General features: G+C 51.4%; 5 protein-coding genes across 5 annotated transcripts; 3 read left to right on the forward strand and 2 right to left on the reverse strand.

Annotated features, from left to right (window-relative positions):
- Positions 1 to 156: 156 nt before the first annotated feature.
- On the forward strand, positions 157 to 2,983 carry BDW74DRAFT_114546 (kinesin family protein). The gene is made up of 6 exons (XM_073721868.1): positions 157 to 581; positions 627 to 1,644; positions 1,691 to 1,818; positions 1,865 to 2,386; positions 2,439 to 2,499; positions 2,551 to 2,983. Exons 1-6 carry the CDS (start codon positions 228 to 230, stop codon positions 2,880 to 2,882), a joined length of 2,415 nt encoding a protein of 804 aa, XP_073586719.1. The 5' UTR covers positions 157 to 227; the 3' UTR covers positions 2,883 to 2,983.
- Position 2,984: 1 nt separating this feature from the next.
- hir3 (putative transcriptional corepressor of histone genes (Hir3)) lies at positions 2,985 to 9,690 on the reverse strand. The gene is made up of 4 exons (XM_073731945.1): positions 5,318 to 9,690; positions 5,030 to 5,252; positions 4,813 to 4,968; positions 2,985 to 4,763 (listed from the first exon to the last, which is right to left on the reverse strand). Exons 1-4 carry the CDS (start codon positions 9,595 to 9,597, stop codon positions 3,210 to 3,212), a joined length of 6,213 nt encoding a protein of 2,070 aa, XP_073586720.1. The 5' UTR covers positions 9,598 to 9,690; the 3' UTR covers positions 2,985 to 3,209.
- Positions 9,691 to 9,867: 177 nt separating this feature from the next.
- BDW74DRAFT_148380 (uncharacterized protein) lies at positions 9,868 to 13,059 on the forward strand. The gene is made up of 7 exons (XM_073723698.1): positions 9,868 to 10,035; positions 10,133 to 10,262; positions 10,340 to 10,464; positions 10,515 to 10,795; positions 10,842 to 11,782; positions 11,826 to 12,200; positions 12,250 to 13,059. Exons 1-7 carry the CDS (start codon positions 10,013 to 10,015, stop codon positions 12,415 to 12,417), a joined length of 2,043 nt encoding a protein of 680 aa, XP_073586721.1. The 5' UTR covers positions 9,868 to 10,012; the 3' UTR covers positions 12,418 to 13,059.
- A 1,088-nt stretch (positions 13,060 to 14,147) lies between these two features.
- Positions 14,148 to 15,471, forward strand: BDW74DRAFT_114583 (uncharacterized protein). The gene is made up of 3 exons (XM_073721869.1): positions 14,148 to 14,410; positions 14,720 to 14,823; positions 14,894 to 15,471. Exons 1-3 carry the CDS (start codon positions 14,325 to 14,327, stop codon positions 15,199 to 15,201), a joined length of 498 nt encoding a protein of 165 aa, XP_073586722.1. The 5' UTR covers positions 14,148 to 14,324; the 3' UTR covers positions 15,202 to 15,471.
- Positions 15,472 to 15,590: 119 nt separating this feature from the next.
- On the reverse strand, positions 15,591 to 17,964 carry BDW74DRAFT_148384 (putative C6 transcription factor). The gene is made up of 4 exons (XM_073723699.1): positions 17,707 to 17,964; positions 17,491 to 17,623; positions 16,348 to 17,423; positions 15,591 to 16,293 (listed from the first exon to the last, which is right to left on the reverse strand). Exons 1-4 carry the CDS (start codon positions 17,816 to 17,818, stop codon positions 15,653 to 15,655), a joined length of 1,962 nt encoding a protein of 653 aa, XP_073586723.1. The 5' UTR covers positions 17,819 to 17,964; the 3' UTR covers positions 15,591 to 15,652.
- Positions 17,965 to 18,397: the final 433 nt, after the last annotated feature.

An 18,397-nucleotide genomic window follows, 5' to 3' on the forward strand; every position in this document is an offset into this window, starting at 1 on the left:
GCGCAGGCAGCAACAGCTCCCGAAGTCGCTCCAGCTTGTGAGCTTGTTGTCGGGGCGACACTGCACCAAACCTAAAACGGCAAAATCATATCTCGTGATCGCCAGCTGCATTTATTGATTCAATCACTTCATCGACATCATTGTCCTTGCATTGCCAGTTCATCGAATCCACCACCTTCCTGCATCCGGCTCCTAACTTGACGGCCGACACAGAGGGTCCTGCAGCAATGGCATCGAATCCGCCGTCGTCCCTCTTCCAGGTGTATCTCCGCCTTCGACCTCAGATTTCACAGCAAGACGACCAGCCCGAACGCTGCCTGACCGTTGAAGAGCCGGACGCCTCACATTCAACCAATGATGGGTCCAGTCCAGCCTCAGCTCCGACGCATATCACAACACAGCCCCCCAGCGACGCCCGGAAGCGGGGAGTTGAGAGGTTCGGCTTCACTCAGGTGTTTGATGAGTCGGCAACACAGCTCAATGTCTTTGAAGATACTGGCCTACAGTCGTTAGTCAAGGGTGTCTTGCTGGAGCAAAGAGATGGATTGGTCGCAACACTAGGGGTGTCAGGGAGTGGCAAGGTGCGAAATATACACCTCAAATATTGGCAGTGCTAATGGTGGCAGAGCCACACCATCCTAGGCTCAAAGACGCAGAGGGGAATCACCCAGATGAGCTTGGATGTGATATTCAAGTCATTGGCCTCCACAATCAAGCCGCCAGACAATTCGATACCTCCTTATCTTTTGGCATCCGTGTCCGCCTCCGACGCCTCGGATTCTCAGATGTTCACTGCACAGACGTTTCTCGAGGCAGTATACGGCGAGCCCGACCGTGGTAGGAACTCAAGGGCCCAGACACCTTTGAGCTCCACCCGAGCTCACACCCCAATGGCGGTATGGAATTCACCTCTCCCGAACCCACTTCAAAGGATCCCAAATTTATATCCCGGCCCGTGGGGTTTGTCCCAATACTTCTATAAGCCGGCGTCACTGGCCTGGACCAAGACGACCACCCGGAGCACCACCACGCTTCAAGCAAAAGCCTTGGACTGCCCTAGTCCCTCACCACTGCCCAGAAATAACCAACCTAGCACTGCTGAGTTACAAGATGCTAACGTCAGCTCAATAAAGGATCCCATGCCCGCTCTCATTTTCCCTCGTCGACACGCGCCCATGAGAGCTAGCACTCTACCCCGATCACCTGATGTGAGCCATCTCACTCTCGAGCTGAACCCCCATTCCGAGTACATGGTTTTGGTGTCTATGTATGAGGTCTATAATGACCGGATCTTCGATCTTTTATCACCCGCCATCGTGCCCGGCCAGGGAAGTACTGTTTCTCGCCAGGAGACGTCGTCTCAGAAAGAGCGCAGGAAGCACTTATACTTCAAACCAACCGAGGGGTCGCCTGACCGAAAGGTTGTGGCTGGGCTACGGAAGATCGCTTGTAGCACTTATGAAGAGGCGTTGGCAGTCCTCGAGATTGGCCTTACCGAGCGGAAGGTGACTGGAACTGGCGCGAACAGTGTCAGCTCACGTAGCCATGGCTTCTTCTGCCTTGAAGTCAAGCGGCGGATGCGAAACAAACGAACAGGAGAAGAGACTTGGATCGGAAACACTCTTACTGTTGCAGATCTTGCTGGTAGGTCTACAGCTAGTTTACCTTGAATTATCACTGACAGTAGCAGGATCCGAACGAGCGAGGACTGCAAAGACAGCTGGCTCGACCCTGGTAGAGGCAGGTAAGATCAATGAGAGTTTGATGTACCTGGGACAATGTCTACAAATGCAAAGCAGTAATAAAGATGGTAACAAGGTATGTTAATAGTCACCCTACGCTAGGGTTCAACTAACGCAGATAGACCGCTATGGTTCCTTACAGACAGTGCAAGCTTACGGAACTATTATTCTCAAATTCCTTCCCATCACAGCAGACATCAAGCATCAATCGAAACCCACAAAGAGCCATTATGATTGTAACTGCCGATCCATTTGGTGACTATAATGCCACATCACAGATCCTGCGGTATTCAGCCTTGGCCCGCGAGGTCACTGTTCCTCGAGCCCCGTCTGCCGAGTCATTACTATCAAGTACTCTAGGCTCTCGAAAAGGATCCGGTGGCCGTCATTCGCCGCAACTTGGTCTGGCCGAAGACCTTGAAAAGGCACTCGCTGAGATTGAGCGGCTGGCTACAGAGAATGAGAGACTCAGCCTACGACTGACAGAAGAGGAAGTATTGAGAGCCGAGACAGAGACAGCACTCATAGTGAGTGAAGACAGATGTCTTCTCATCGAGCAAGAGGTGCGAGAAGAATGCTGGGCCGAGATGGAAGGGCGCATGGAGCAAGAGAGAAGGAGATGGCAGAGCGCTTGGGACGAGCAGGTAAGCTACACCCATGTAGCTTTCCAGCGCGATGCTAATATTACTATACTAGACTGGCCACAATGACGATCACATCGACAAGAAGATCGAGCTTCTGTCCAGAGGATTCCAAAGTAGGCTTATCAATTGTCAACGGACTCATGACAGCCCGGCTGACTCTACAGTCCACGAAGATTCTCAACCATCCTCCAATGAACGAGTCGAAGAGCTTGAATTCGAAAACGATCAACTGCGCAGTAAAATCACTGCTCTGGAGCGCGAATTAAACTGCAGATCGCCCACAAAAAAATCCAAGTCTAAGAACACTGCGCTGGAGTCTTCGCGCAATGCCAACATACTCGGCCGCGAGAGCGACATCGAAGTTGCACTCCGCAAGATGGACCAGCTGAAACTCGCCGATAGCATGTTCAGGGGTTCCGCCGTCGATTCACCTGGCAAGAAACAGCGAAAGATGGCAACCCGTAAATGGGACCTTGCGCCGGAAGACGATTTTTAGTTATTTCCCTTCAGATGATACCATTCTCGCTACATGGTCGGAGTTACTGGTTGTCTTAGGCGGCTGTTTGTTTTGTTGACATACTTTTTTTTCTTCTAATACCTTACACTTATACCCTTAGTACATGCATTGTTTATTCGAACCTGATCCAACCATGACCTCTGACCTAGGAACCTCAAGCGCCTATGACCCCTAACAAGTCCTTGAAAAAGAGAAATTCATACAACAACCTTAGCTCAAAAGCCACATTGGTAAAAAGAAGATATAAAGCGCCAGACATGCAAAACCATCACCAGCAAATGACAACAATAACTCGTCCAATCTAGTCTATAACTCAGAGCCGAACTCGGAATCGTAAACAGTCCGACCTTCCTGCTCAACACCAGCTTGCTTCTCTTGTTGTTGCTCTTGTTGCTGGTCGTGCTCGGGTTCAGCCTCGAGCTCAGGCTCAGGGTCCTCACCCCCATCTGCATCCGTGCCTTCCATGACCGTGTCTCTTTCAATCTCGCCATCCTGGCGACCGGCTTCTTCGTCCTCGCCTGCCTCCATATCGACGTCATCATCTTCGCCCTCATTCTCAGGCTCATTTTCGTCTTCAACTCCGCCCTCGCCGGGTACATTTTCGTCGCCATCCGCATTGATCGTTTCTCCTTCAAGATCAGCATCTGGCCCGGCTTCACCTTCACCTTCACCCTCGCCATCACCATCATCGTCGCACTCTCGATCATCCTCATCAATATCCCCGCCATCTTCATTCTCATTCGCAGCATCGGCGTCGCCTGCTGGACTAGGCTGGGCAGAGATCTCCGAATCAAGCTCCACGGACCCCCGATCCCTATCATGGAAATTGGGAAAGAGCATCTTTGGATCAGCAGCGAGCTTTGAGATTTTCTCCTCATCAAGCTCGCTCAGCTCGCTTTCATCATCCGCGCTATCATGTAGACTGTTAGGGATATCGCTTTGCTGCCCTGCTAAGTCGGCAGCGGCAGCGGTTGGTTGGCGGATGGTGATTTCCACGACTGGTCGAGGGCCTGCAGGCGTTGCGGGGTTGGCAGTAGCTGTGCCTGAATCGGTTTCTGTTGCTGTTGTAGCTTTGGTTGCGGGTACGCGGGGCGCGACCTTGCGGCTGACGATTGCCTCTGCGCGCCGTTGGATGTCACGCCTGGCTATGCCCTTGGTGCGGCCGCGGGGGGCGGGAGCTTCGGAGGCTGGGGCGGAGGTCGGCGGAGTCGAGTTCTCAGCTGTTCCTGCGCCGTCTGCTGTCATGAGGATGTGGTCGACCTTCATTTTCTCTTTATTTTCTTCGTTCACCTGCTCGAGCACATTGGGCAGGTTGACTTCGTAGAGACGCGAATAGACGTCGGCGATGAGGTCTTCGAGTAGCGCGACTTTCATGAGGTTGTTGTTGAGCTTTTTGAGCTCGAGACCGTCTCGAAGAAGCTCAAGAAGGGATGAACTTCCAGGAGCAAGCTCGGAGAGCTCTTCTAGACGAGCGGTGTTGGCAGAGAACTCTTCCCAGCCGATTGGTTTGAAGACACTTTCTTCATGGCCCTCATGTATTCCCGCTGCTCTGCGTATGACGCGGGCGTAGGTCAGGCACATGTCCTCCCATAGCTTAGTATGGTTAATGAAATCGCCCTGCTTCTTGCGCACCCGGCGTAAAAGCTGATCGAGATTGGCTCGGTCATCAAGCTGGTCAAGTAGAGCAACAAAGAAGTACGCATATCGTGTCGTATAGACAAAGTGCCTACCAGGACGTTCATACTCCGGCTTCCAAACCTGTATTGTCATGGTCTTAGTAAAGATCTGCTGTGTCAACTCGCCTTTAGCTCCGGCGGCCGCGATGGCATCTTTCTCGTCGTCGTATATAATACGTGCAGCCTGTGACATGTTAGATCTCATATACGATGGCACTGGTAAATGTGCATACCCTAACAGCCATGCGGTGATGCCAATTGGCCTTATCCGCATTCTTCAGGTTTTTGAGCACGTTGAGGATATAATTCTTCCAGGAACTCCTATCCTCACACGCCTGAACTTTCCGAGCCCATGGTGTTGCTAGCAGGGTTTTGCTTGCTTCGGCGGGCTAAGACAACAGTGAGCAAAATGATGGTAATGACTCAGGACTATGCGGGGGGTGTCCTTACCGTGAGAATCTCTCTCTTGACGAGTTTATGCACGATAGAGACAAGCTTATAGTGAGGTTCAAAGATGGGCTCAGTTCGTGAGTCTTTGCGCTGCGGCAGCGCGTCGATGGTATCAAGGAGAGAGTCTACAACACTATCAAGGTTAATGCGCTTCGAGGAGCCCCGAACTGAGTCACCACAGCTAAACATCTTCCAGAGACATTTGCTCAGCATGTAATGCGTCCTGTGCATGTTAGCAACTGACTGCAATGTTTATCCGAAAAGGAATGACGGCGAAGGAGAACTCACATCCAGCTTTTCGGTTTGTCAACAAGCGCCTGCCTCAACAAAAAGGCTGCAAGCCTCCAGACATTATAAACCTTCATCTCCTTGAATGGCCGGCCCTCGTACATCTGCTGACTCTCCTCGTTACTATAGTGGCGTGTGAAGTCGGCAACACTAAAGGCACCCATAGAAAGAGGCTCTCGAGATGATGCGTAAAGACGGAGCCCGAAGTCTGTATAAAGATCTGCTAGGAGTGCTCGAGATTCGGGTTCAGATTCTACGCTTTTGGCGGCCGTGGCTACCGCCATTGCGTAGCAGTGAATTGCGTTGCGCTGCCAGGTAACCAGTTCTGTCCGATTATTGTTGATCTTGTCTGCTGACCAAGTAATATCTTCCTCGACCTTTGAATCCCAAACTTGGGCAAGCCGGTACCAGCTCTCCCACCTTGAGGTACCGTGCTCCAGGTCCTGACGGAACCAAGTGATGGCCTCGTCGAGGTCGGTGGTGGGCACAGGGCTCAGGCGCTTTTGCGAGCGGAATTTAGTGAGGGCGGCGTAGCCCAAGAGGAAATACCATCCGTTCTCAGCGATGACTGCCGTTTGGCTGGGTACAGGAATGAATGACAGGTCTGCTACTCCTTGGATGGCACGGGCAAGCCTCGACGGGTTGATTGGAGTTTTCATGTAGGCATTGAAGATGCGGCGATTGTACGACACCGGGGGAGCTGCCTTGGTCGTTCCGATAGATTGTTGCATCTTTTCTATCGTATTTTTCAGTTCAGACTTGGATAGATCCTTGATGTTAGTTTTCTTCGCCTGCTTCATCACAAAGTCGATCATCATGATGGCTGTTGCACGATCGAGCTTCTCCGACGCGCAGTCATGGTCGCTTAATGAATTGTCATTGAGGCATAGTTTTACCCCATGAACGTCGTAGAGAATTTGACAAATATCAGTTTCCGTGTCTTGCTTCACATCCAAAGCAAAGAGCTCAGACTTGACTAGCTTAAGGAACTGTTTATGAGACCGCTTGCACATCTTGCGTAAACCGAGAGCATTATGCACTGAGCGCAAGTAATAGATGCGGTCCTCCAAAGGTTCGTCAAACAACTCTCGGTTCTGAGCAATAGCCTCAGTGAGAAGGGTGTACAACAGGATCCAACAACGAACCAGCATCTCGCGCATCTTGTCTTTGAAGTTTTCCAGTGACTTTGCCAGGGCTCCCTTTAATTCTGAACCGGGCAATTGCCCGACTCGTACCGAATCCTCATAGAGCACAAAACTGTAGAGTATCCTGATAAGAGAAGCCACAGCAGACATTGAGGACTTGACATGCTCCATGTCAAAGCAATCGTAGGCTTTGTCAGACTCTTGCAGGACTGCCGTCACAGTTTTGCTCAACATACCGTCAAGCAACTTCAGCCATCTGAGCAGCGTTGCTTGGCGGTGTTCACTGGGTTCTTCGAGATACGCCGAGCTCCGCAGTTCTTTGATGATGGTTTCAATGCTCCTAAAATGGCAAGATACCACCTTGGGAGGATAATCAATCTTTCTATAAGCATCTTGGAGTCGACGCCATAGAAATAGCCTCAATGTGGCGTCTCCTCGATCCAGAAAAGAGCCCATTTCATGGCGTTGTACGCTTTGTTGATCATCGGACCCTTCCTCGAATTCAACCGATGACGGCTCAACGATTGGTTCAATTGTCTCAATCAACCCGAGAGGATCCTCTAAGTCAGGCTTGAATATTCTCGTGAAGAAATCCATCGAATTCAGTTTGGAGATCTCTTGGTCGATTGTCTCACATGACATTTCAAACATAAGAGAGTTATTGGTGAGCGATAAAACAGGGTCCTTTAGAGTATTGAAGAGGCGTTTGAGGTCTTCTAGACAGAGTAAAATGTGTTCTCGCTGAGTGTCGACAGCCATATTCGACTGGAATGTAGACGCCCAAATGTGACGGAGCGTTATCCGGTCTCTATTCACTACTGGAGGACAGTGGTCAATGAAGTGAGTCAGTGCAGTGCGTGCTAGTATAGACCATCTTGCCACACGCTCTTGCTGTAAAATCCTCGTTTTGTAGTCTGTTTCGTTGTTCGGAGCATTCATAGGTGCATATATGTCGAGGTGGAGCTCAAAAATAGCCTGTATCATCTCCAGGCCTGCAAAGTGTCCCGCGGTATATTGGAATCGGATTTCAGGCTGAGACTGGAGGATCTGGTGCTCGAGAGTCTTCAGTTGATTATCCATCCTGCCATAAATACATTCATCCTCGATGGACAAAAGCTGAAGCACTATATCCTTGAGAGCGGCTGGCCACTGATACGCGACATACGGTGATTCGACTAACGACCAGTCGTCCACCTGATTGTTTCGGAGCGAAAACCTTTCATAATCCGGTCTTAAAAGGCGCGCAAGCCATTCAAAGGCGACATCATGAAAGTGAAGCATGCTGCCATTGACAGCTCGAATGAAATCGAACAACTCGTCCTCTCCAGTAAATGTTTGCTTCATTTTCAATTTGTGCGTTGTCTTCTTCGAATGCTCGAGGAACACTGCAAGCCCGGATCTGCCCATGCCCTGGATGTCTTGTAGTCCTGTCAGGTTGTCACTTTGTTGCATCACTTGGTGCTTCGTCTCATCCCACTGTGTTAGGACATTTCTGAGATCCTGTAGAAGCACATGTGCACCGTCAAGGTTGGATGACGTGATTGGAGAATCCTTTCGTTCATTCAAACATGCAACTGTTTTTTGTAGCTCCTTCAGCGTTCCCAGACCTTCAACGTCAAATTTTGACAGCAAGGGCCCAACCGTGCCAAACACTCCTTCGTCGGTTTGAACATAAGGATCCAGGAGGTCTTGATAATACTTGGTTTGGTCAAACACAACCTCGTCAGTATTTGTTGAAGCTTCGGCGAGCGAGTCCCTCAGGCGTGTTCTTCTACTTTTCAATCTTAGACGCTCTGCCTGGTCTTCGGTAATAGCAGAGCCAGAGGAGCGTTTGCGGCTTGGGTTTTCAGGATACTTTGCGTCGGCCTCCTCGGGTTTGATGTCATCCTGTCTATCTGTACTATTCTCCTGTTGAAATGATTGAATCTCAAGGCCCTCCATTAGCTGCTCCTCTGCTCGTTGGTCAACTGAAGACTGGTCGTCACCGTGCTCTGCAGTGAGCTCTCGTCCGTGAGCTCCGGTAATTGATCGGGCGCCAACACTCTGAGTATCATCCATCTGCACATCTTGGTTATGTTCTTCATGAACTTGAGCCTTGGATGGTCGCCGCTGCGCTGTGAGTGAGGTTGTTTTCAGCTCGGGACTATTGGCCGGTAAAGAGATGGTAACCAACATCCCACGGCCCAACAGGGAGGTTTCTGTTTCGTCATCTAAAAGTTCTAAGATAGCTTTACCAGTAGCAGTCCATGTCAACGAGTCAACCTTGATCTCATGTGAAGAAGCACGAAAGGCCAGGGGACTTTTCGAGGGGTCCACGTCGTGTAAACCATCCAGTAGCGAAGGCAGGTAGGGATATGGATCGCTTTGCTGCTTGAAGAATTTAACGAGAGCCTTCTTTGGCTTTTTGACCGGAACGAGCGACACGGAAAGGCGGTCCAGCACTGACTGCAACGTCTTCCTAAGGCCTTCTTGTGCAAACGTTTCTTCCAGCCCCAACTGGTCTCCCCGCACCTCCAATCGGTTATCATCATCAGCCAAGACACTTTCGAGACAGAATCGAGCAAGTCGGTAGCTCTGTAAAGCACTGGACAGCCTCGCGCTTTGTCTCCATAGGTTCAGGTCCGTGTCATCACGTTCTAACGCTTCCGCAAACTGTGCGAGAGCGGTAATGGAGCTTTCGGTAATTTTAGATAAAACTTCGGGCGATTGTTCGGATGACCGCGAGGTTTCTTTTAAGGAAGCGCGCAGGGCATCGAGAATATATTGTCCGTGGTTCTTGTACGAGAGGTAGATAGTCTGTTGCAGGGTACTCGTGGTAGTGTCGTTGATGCTGAACTCTAGAGCTGTTTCCCCTGCCGTGACATCGTTTGTAGTCCCACCCAATTGAGGTTCGGAGTCCTGCAGCGCAGCTCTCTTATGATCAGAAATCGACTCGGGGTATTTAAAGATCTCGGAATTCAGAAGCGCTTCGTATGCCTCGCCGGCTTCGCCGTAAAATTGCGGACCTTGAGAGTGGAGTTTCAGCGCGTTCTGGTATAGCTTCAGGGCTTCCTCGATTTGTATTTCCTTTGTGTCATCGACCTCCTCCTCTATGGCCTCGTCGGGCTCAATGTTGAGAGCCAACCATGTCGACATGGTGCGGAGTATCAGGCCGCAGAAAGATGTGCTGGCCGTCACAATCAAGTCGCAGTCGTCAGCAACATCTCAGGGCAACCTCGCGGAGGTGTAGTCCGATGCTCTGGACAAAAAAAAAGAAGTTGAAGCTCGAAGATCCTCCGATTCAAGGGTCTGGACTCTGGAGAGTAATTAGCAGCCGTCACGCGTTGCTCCGCGGCGGAGATCCCAAAGAGGAATGGCTCCTTCCGTCTCCGGTTTATGCCTCAGGAACACCTCAAGACAAGAAGTGACGACGACAGCAAGCTACAGCCACTCTTGGTCATTGAAAGGGCCTCTGTCCTCGAGTCGATACCCAGTGCCAGCTTGCACTTCACTTAATTCCTCCGAATTGCTTCTGTTTCCGCGCAGGTTCCTTGCGCCCCTTGAGTGCGCCATGGTCGCGCCAGCTGTCCCCGAGTATTTGTTTTCCCCTCGCTGTGCTCCTGACAGCTGCGGTGCAATTGCACTACTTCCGCTGTTAAAATACATGACTGACGCTTGAAACTGTTCTTAGAATATACGAAGAAGAGGACATTCTCTCTGCTGTTGATGCGCGCACGGAGTCACTACAGAACTTGAGGGAGCTAGGCCCTCCGGACTTGGTCTACCTGATCAAGCAGCCAAAGACCGGCTCGACTCGTCAGGTATATATCCCATATATCCATCTCATCCTGCATGGATGACACGAATGGAAGTAGCTAATAAGCATTCTGCTGTTCAGACCGGCGTTTATCATCATGTTACCGGTATCGATGCGTCCTCCTCCGCAAGCTTAGCCGCCTACGTGAACACCCTCGTGGCATCCCCGCTCGACAAGACGAACAAAGTGGTATCAGGAATTTACTGGTCAGCATTTCTCTTAATATACAGTGGTGCACGGGGGTTAACCTTTGCAGTTGCTACAATGCATTTTCCCATCTGGACATGCGAGTCGAAGTGAAGATCCCCGGAAGCCTCGAAAGCTACTGCATCGATGAACGTGGAGACAAGCGTGTTGCGACCGAAGCATTATGGCTGGAGACTTTTCTTTGCGGAGTGCTGCGAGCGTACTCATATGCAGACGACGGCAGCGGAGATGCTATCAGGAAGATTGTCGGGGTTCGTCGATTCAACCCTGTCACAAACACCGAGATGGAGCATAGGTTCCTAGATGCTGCCGAAAAATTGTTCTTCCTGGGTATGTCTTCTCATTTACCGTTGTCGTAATCGCTAACAGTCCGCAGGAAGACAGCTCAGCTCCGATCCCGAAACCCAGGTTCCAAACACAGTGAGCAATCACCTCACGGCCGGCCTTCTCAAGTACATCCAGACTACAGGTCGATATGCTTCTGGTATCAATCTATTCGAGAAACTGCGCACAAGAGACGTCGAGGTCTCGTCTTTGCTCGCTCAGGTGTTCAAGATGGCAGACGAAGAAGTTCAAGCAGTGCGACTTATGTACGATGCCCTGCAAGATGTTCCCATGGACTATGCGCTCCTCGACTGCCAGTCTGCCTTTTGCGCCAGCAAGGGCGAAGGCGAAATGGCCCTAGAGTGTGCGAAGCGTGCCGTGACCGCTGCTCCCAGCGAATTCAGCACATGGGCTCGGCTGGGTGAGGTCTACGTGAGCTTAGAGCGATGGGACTTGGCCCTTCTCACACTGAACTCCTGCCCAATGTTCACTTACCAGGACAAAGACACGCCGCGCATGCCTCAGCCTTCTCGGATCATGCTTCCCATCCTATCAGAAAGTATGTTAGACGAGATCGATGAGGGTCAGCCGAAGCAAGGAGACCCACACGACTATGTACATCCCAATCTGCGGAGGTTACATGCGGCTACGTACCAGGGGACGTTTTTGAAAGCGTACAACCTGTTGACAAAGATCGCCGCTGCCATCGGCTGGGACCAACTGCTTAGGGTTCGTAGCGAGGTCTTTGTTATGGAAGAGGAATACCGCACCGAACGCCAACACTCCACAAAACCATCAATTCACTCGCTTGACGAAAGCCCCGCAGAACCCGCCGAAACAAATGGTAACAGCGAGCAGGAAAATGGAGAGAATGGACCAGTCGACACTGTCACGGAAATTGTCAACGGCGATGACCAGCCACAAGGCGAGACATCCATTGAACGGCCAGAGCAAACAGTGGCATCAGAGGTTGCCAAGTCTGGCAGCGAAAACGTAAGTATCAACCCCGAAGTATAGAGCCCCACTGACTTAACAGCCTGACCCGTCGCACTCATCATATGCACAATTCAAGAATAAGCGCCTATGTGAAAGATGGCTAGATAATCTTTTCATGGTCTTATACGAGGACCTCCGCATATATACCATCTGGCGTACGGAGATAGCTCAATACCGACAACAGGCGATAGAATACAAGAAATCTGCCACCGAGTGGGAGATTCTCGGTGAGCTGGCAGAGCGGCTACACCACTTTGACGAGGCCATCGAAGCCTATCAAGCCTGCCTTGGTATTAGGTTCTCTCCGAAGGCGATGCGCGGCGTCCTCAAACTGCATGAGCAGCGAAATGACACACGGGGAATGCTCAGTGCTTTGATCCGACTCATCGCTTGGCAGTACCGATGGTACTCTGAGGTTTGTCTCGTCCTTGATTAATTCTTTGAAACGTGCTAACGGCGTGTAGTTCTCCCCGGAGCTATTGTTCATGATCCGCAAACTAATCGAAGACGAGGGCGCCGTCAAGGTCCGCAGCATTGTTCAGGCTACGAACCTGCCCCAGCATGTCCTGGACCTCACTCATCAATACTGTCAATTGTGCGCAACGTTCCGCAGCAGCGGCAGCGATGGCTAGTCTAGTGCCCTAGCTTGCGACGACGGCACTTGAAGCAGTTTATTCCAGAGAGGCTCATCTGACACTGTAGCCCATCTGTATGGTTCCACTATTTCATAATATATTGCACTTAGTTGCTTTCCCTCAAGGCCCACTCTTGATGTGATGAACCCTTTTCTCCTGTCTTGTGTTGCCATTTATACCTGATTGCCATAGCAATCACTTTGCCTACACTAATTCATGTATAAATACCGACCATGTGTATCTCTATTAGTAGATCGTCACGTCTTGCCGAACCCCATAGATGTTAACCCTATCTTTGTACCCACTTTGAGTCATCGGATCGAAGATGTCGGAGACCGTCGTCATATAGCATAAAGCACGGATCTTTGCTCCCAGTGTCCAGTCCAGAAGCCAAATTGGGGTCATTGCAAGACAGTGATTTCACAATCAATGAGTCTCCCGATAGCGGCACGTTGCGCGTCTTTTGCAGACAAGCGGCCTCTCTTCTTCGACGTGCTGGGCAATTATTGCATCCTGAGAGCAATCTGGACTGACAAAGTGTTCAAGTTCCCCTCCAGCCTTGCCGGCAGAGCCGCTGCAATGCTTTTAAAGGACGCTATATGGGACCCTAAGATGTACGCCTTATGGCCTACATATATATACCGAGGTCTCCTGTCTTTATATCCGCACCTCAAGATTACGGTTAAAGGAAATAACTACTAAACAGGGTAGGTTACTATCGCATACAGACCGGACGGATGGCAGTGCTCACGGTATGTCCATTTCTATTTCCTATTTCCTATCTTCAATCAACAGATCATATGCAACCTCACGCCCAATCTTCAAGAACAACCAACTCCCCACGCGCGGAATCATCTAGGGGCTGACATCACGATTTCGGCTTGCACATGCTCCAGTGACCACGCACTTGGTGCTCTATGCTCACTGGCGGCATTCTTACTGTACTGTAACCCCGTACCACGCTGCAGTGTGATTGCCATTCTGATTGGCCGTATCTCTTGTCCATCACTGGCAGTAGCGTATCGCACTTACCATACACTCTCGTCCTCTTGATCCTTCCGGTTGACAGATCTCCCATCTCCGTCCCCTTGACAAGAACTCAGCACAGCAGCAGCAACCGCCCTTCTCTATGATAAGAGCGCGAAAATCCCAGCTTGGCTGACTCGAGAACATGGCAAAATCTGCCCAGAAGAGGACAAGGGCCCGCACAACCTTGAAACTGAAGTTGCGCGAACACCGCCACAAAAGCACCCTGGACGAGCGAGCTCACGCAACCCCTCCCCCTTTCCAGGACCATGATTATCTCCTCGGCCGGAGCTGGAGCTGGAGCAGGTCGGTCGCATCGCAGCGACGCATGAAGCGAGGGGCCGTGGTCTTTGGCGTGCGACAGGCAGTGCGGATTAAGTCCCGAGCGAAATCATCTCCCAGCTCCCCCAGCTTGCTTTACACCTCCAAACTCCAGCCACCGCCGCAGCCAGAGCGGCTCTTCCTCTTCGCGTCCCAGAGTCCAGCTCCCCTGCGAAGGTTGACTTTGCACCTCCGCAGCTGAAGTAATCCGGTCCATGATGCTCAGGCTCGTCCATTCCGTCTCTTCCCCCCTTGAGAGGGCTGGCTGCCCGTGGTCCTGGTCGTGCTCGTAGTCAGTCGTCGTACTAAGCCCGGTCCCCTTCCCTTCCCTGCCTGCCCTGGTCTTCTCTTCTCCTCCCCCCATTTAATCTCGCCCTCGTCCTCCTCTTCTCTCCGTTTTTCTTAACTTTCTCTCCATTCCCCCTTCGCCTCTTACCCTTCTTTCTATTCTTTTTCTCCTACAAAAATTAGTGGTGACTTTTCCCCATTGATTCGCTCCTCCTTCACTCAATCCATCTCATACTTCTTCAATTCTAAACCTCAAACTACCCTCCAACATGTCCACCCGTAAGAGAAAGCAAGAGCTCGACGAAGAGGAGGAGCTCCAGGCGCTTCCTAGCGATGAGAGCGAGGAAGAGGAGGAGTAAGTCTAGCCAAGTCCACTATATCTCTACCCGCATAGCTCCCTTCTCTCCTCTTTGCGCCCTTTGCGATTGCGACTCTGCGCCTTTGCGCCTCTGTCGCGCGTATCGCCGCGATTTACCTCCTGTTTCCATTTTATCCAATTACCTATTTATCCTAGCCTACAAACCTCACTATTCACATTGCGTCATCACGCTATCTGCGCGGGGACGACCCATCCCTGGATCCATCCCTGGACCCTCCCCCGTCTCGAACTCCCCACACCAACCCCATAATTCATAGCTATCCACTAACAGGACCCGCAACTCAGGTACGAAAGCACAGAAGGCGAGGGCGCAGGTGAAAGCGGAGGCAGCGAAGACGAAGATGACCTCTCCGAGGAAGAGCCCGAGGATGAGGAGCCCGAAGATCAGGGTGAGCAGCTACCTAGCAGTTCATCCAATCCACCATTGCGAACCATCTCTAATTAAATTTAATCGTACAGGCCCTCCTGCCCCGAAGAAGCGAAAGACAGTTGCCGCGCCAAAGGCCGACGACGAGGACGAGGTTGAAGATGAGCTAGAGGAAGCCGACGTCGAGGCCGGCGCGAACGGCAACGCAGCAGGCGACGAGAACGGCCTGGACGATGAGGAGGGTGAGGGTGAGGATGATGAGGATGCAGAGGCCGAAGGTTATGAGGACGAGGACGAGGAGGCCGACGAGCCGGCGAAGACCAGCGCCCCCGCCGCAAAGGTGAAGGGCGATGCTGCCGTTGCCGCTGAATCCAAGGCTACTGTCGAGGCGAAGGCTTGAGGTCGAGCAAAAGTCTAGCATACTCTGTTGATGGAGGTCTCATTTATTCACTTCTGATCTAGCTTGATTTATCTAGGAATTAAGATGGTTTATGCTAAGCTTTAGGATGGTCAATGAATCTGCCCTAGGAGCACTGTAGTTAGGAAGGGCTTAGCAATTTGGTAGGTAGTCCAATGAGCTGTTTCGGCAAAACAATCTATCGGCCGTGGCCCGGAGGTCTAGCAAAGTGGCTATAGCAAAGCAGGCGGGACTTATCACATGGAGGCCAGAGGTACAAAGTGTGCATTGCAGTTAGGTATATAGTAGCGTAAGCCACCGATATAGACACTATTTCTTGTCCTAAAACCCGGAAGACGTGTTCGCTACAGAGACCAGATTACTGAAGAAATCTAGGCTCATTTTCAGATTTGACAATGCCACCTCCTCATAGCACGGGATATCATCTCAATTACTACTGCGCCAGGTATTCAAAATTAGCCATACTAGGGTCAAGCAGGTTCTCATCAAGCCCAAACCCATAAGTCCCGACCATATCATAAATTAGATCTGGCGGCGGAAACCCCTGCGCCATTGCATTCGCGCCCCCAGGAACACCACTCCCGGGCCGTTCGCCCATCGCCCCCGCAGACACCCCATTCGATATATCCCACGAGTCGAAGCGCTCCAGCATCTTGCTTAGCCCGCGGGCGATGTGTCTAGTCAGATGTCTCTCGCCGGCAGAGACACAGTTCAGCAGCTCAATTACCCGCTCTACTAGGCTTCGGACTAATCCGCTGTCTAGACTTAGGTACGCTGAGTTCCAGTTCACTGCGACCTTGAGCAGGAAGAGGGCGGAGAATGTGACCATGGTGTGGGTGAATATTGGGACTCCGACGATGGCGTCTCGGATGTCTTGTTCCTCTAGTACCATGTTTAGACAGGCCATGGCGGATGATATGGCGATGTTGGCGGATTCCTTGCGGTCCATTGAGAAGACGGGTGTGTTGGTGGGGGATAGGGCACGGAGAGAAAGGGAATTGAGCTGGAACTTGGCGAAGTGGTAATGCAGGACTACGCCTTTTGAAGGGTATGTTCGGACGTATGGACTGTCGGCTGTAGAAGATATGGTCAGTTACTCTGTAAGAAAGCGAGTAGCAAGAAACTTACCAGATCGTGGTTGCCATAGAAGACGCCATTGATCGATTGCCACATTAAAAACACGCAATTGACCAAAGTCCTCTTCGGTCAGGGCTTGCTCGGTATCGCTTCCGAACGTCCGATACGCCTCCGTCAGGATCATGAATAGGGCCACTTGGGCTAACAGCCGAATATCTCCAGGAACGACCATTGGCGCCTGAAGAAATGTTTCATAGTTCTTGATCGCCAAATCCTCATGGATGACCGGTGGCCGTCCGTAAGCTATACTGAAATGGTGGTCGCAAACATAGAGCAGATACCACAACTGGGCTCTCTCATACTGATCGCTGTGGCCGCGAATCATCTTTTGGTAGCTCTGATGGAGGCCCAGCTCTGTAGCTATTCGAACTGCATGGCCAGAAAGCTTCCAGCTCAGTTCCGACAGCCAGAACGCTCCGACGCAGAGCGCCCGAACATCGTCTAGGGTATGCGCTCGCGTCAAGGACATATTCGAGACCAGCGACACATACTCGCTATAGCACCGATTCAACGTCTCGGTGCGGTTGGGGATGTGCAGCGCTGCCACAGTAAGAACCGCAGCCGCAAGAAGACTAGATGCCCGCCTTACTGACGTGAGGTCGCGATGAACTAGAATTATACCGCCCCATAGCAGCTGATTCATTGTTCGGCTGAAATATGCGAATAGTTCCTCTGCCTCTTGGAGAGATATAACCCCCCGAGAGAGAAAGTCTTCTTCAAGAAGCGTTGACTTGGGTTGCTCGATATGGTTGTGTCGCAGGTCGCGCAGTTTCGTTACTTCGTATAGACTGCGCATCGGCGCTGGCACCAACTCTCGGTCTTGTAGGTCTGGTTCCTGCGATGGTTCACGTGTCACGACAAGCCCCGGACCGTCAGGTTTCACATCCGAAGGCGAATCATTTATCAAAGGACGGGTTCCGACATGATATGCAGGTGCTGCCGGGGATGGGCCGTTCGGGCTGTCGCCAATTGCGTATGTCGAGAGCTCTGGAAGACCGTTCTGGCGAAGAAGATGGGACACGGCCGCTTGAAGCTGTTGGATCGTTGCTGAGGCGCGGGCTTTCCATCTAGCGCCGAATATTAGACAGGGTCACAGCCAGCAAACACTAAACATCCAGGGATCAGGCCACTCACACTCCATCGTCATCCACAAACTTCTGCGAAAAGTCATTTACAACGCATTTGATTCCGCTGCGTAGGCATTTTGTACAGCTCGTTTCATTCGCTCGGAATTCGCAGCGGATTTTGTGACGTTTGCATTCGGCGCCTGTATCGCTTGCGAATTAATAGCTGTTCGAGCACTTGCGCTTAGCGCAGCCAAGCTCCTCATGTTTGCAAAAAAAGACGTACAAGCGCGGGCCTTAGATATCTTCGGCGGAGTAGGCCTGTCATCAGAAATAACAGAGTGGCGACGATCCTGTTGCCGGGAATCGAGGCCAGCATCGAAGGAGGAGCGCTTCATGATAGCGGAGATTGGGGCGATCGGGGATTCTCCGGCATCATGCAGCGAGCACGAGCTCGCGGTTTGCGACAAGCAGGATCGGCGACGAGGTGAGGATCGGTATTTCCCCGCGATTCGCAGCTGATCCGGATGGAATTCCAGCAAGGTCCTTGGTGGTGGATAGGAAAGGGAGGGCGAGTTGGGAAAGATGGGGAACGGTCAAGAAATTGGGGAAAGAATAAGAATGTGGGAGTGGGAGCTGGGGAGAACCCCCGCTAAGGCTAAGCTGACGGACGCTTTGGGGTAGCTAGAGTCTCCATGCTACTGCGTCTACGCAGAACAATCTCGTCGAGTCTACATTTCATATTTGACAATACATGCTTCTGTCTTTTGAGAAAACTTTCTATTTCCATTGACAATTATGATGAACTGTCGCACATTATATGAAGGAAGGACGTTGACTCTTGGACATCCAAGGTTAACTCGAGGTCTTTTGGCCATGGGCTATCACCAGCCACTAGCGAAAGATCTCACATCTATTGCATTCATCCTGCAGATACTGCATTGAAAATCCCAAGCAGGCTGAACATTGTTTCAGTT

The sequence above is a fragment of the Aspergillus multicolor genome, assembly GCF_047715735.1.
Source record: "Aspergillus multicolor strain CBS 133.54 unplaced genomic scaffold BDW74scaffold_5, whole genome shotgun sequence".
Lineage (NCBI taxonomy): Eukaryota > Fungi > Ascomycota > Eurotiomycetes > Eurotiales > Aspergillaceae > Aspergillus > Aspergillus multicolor.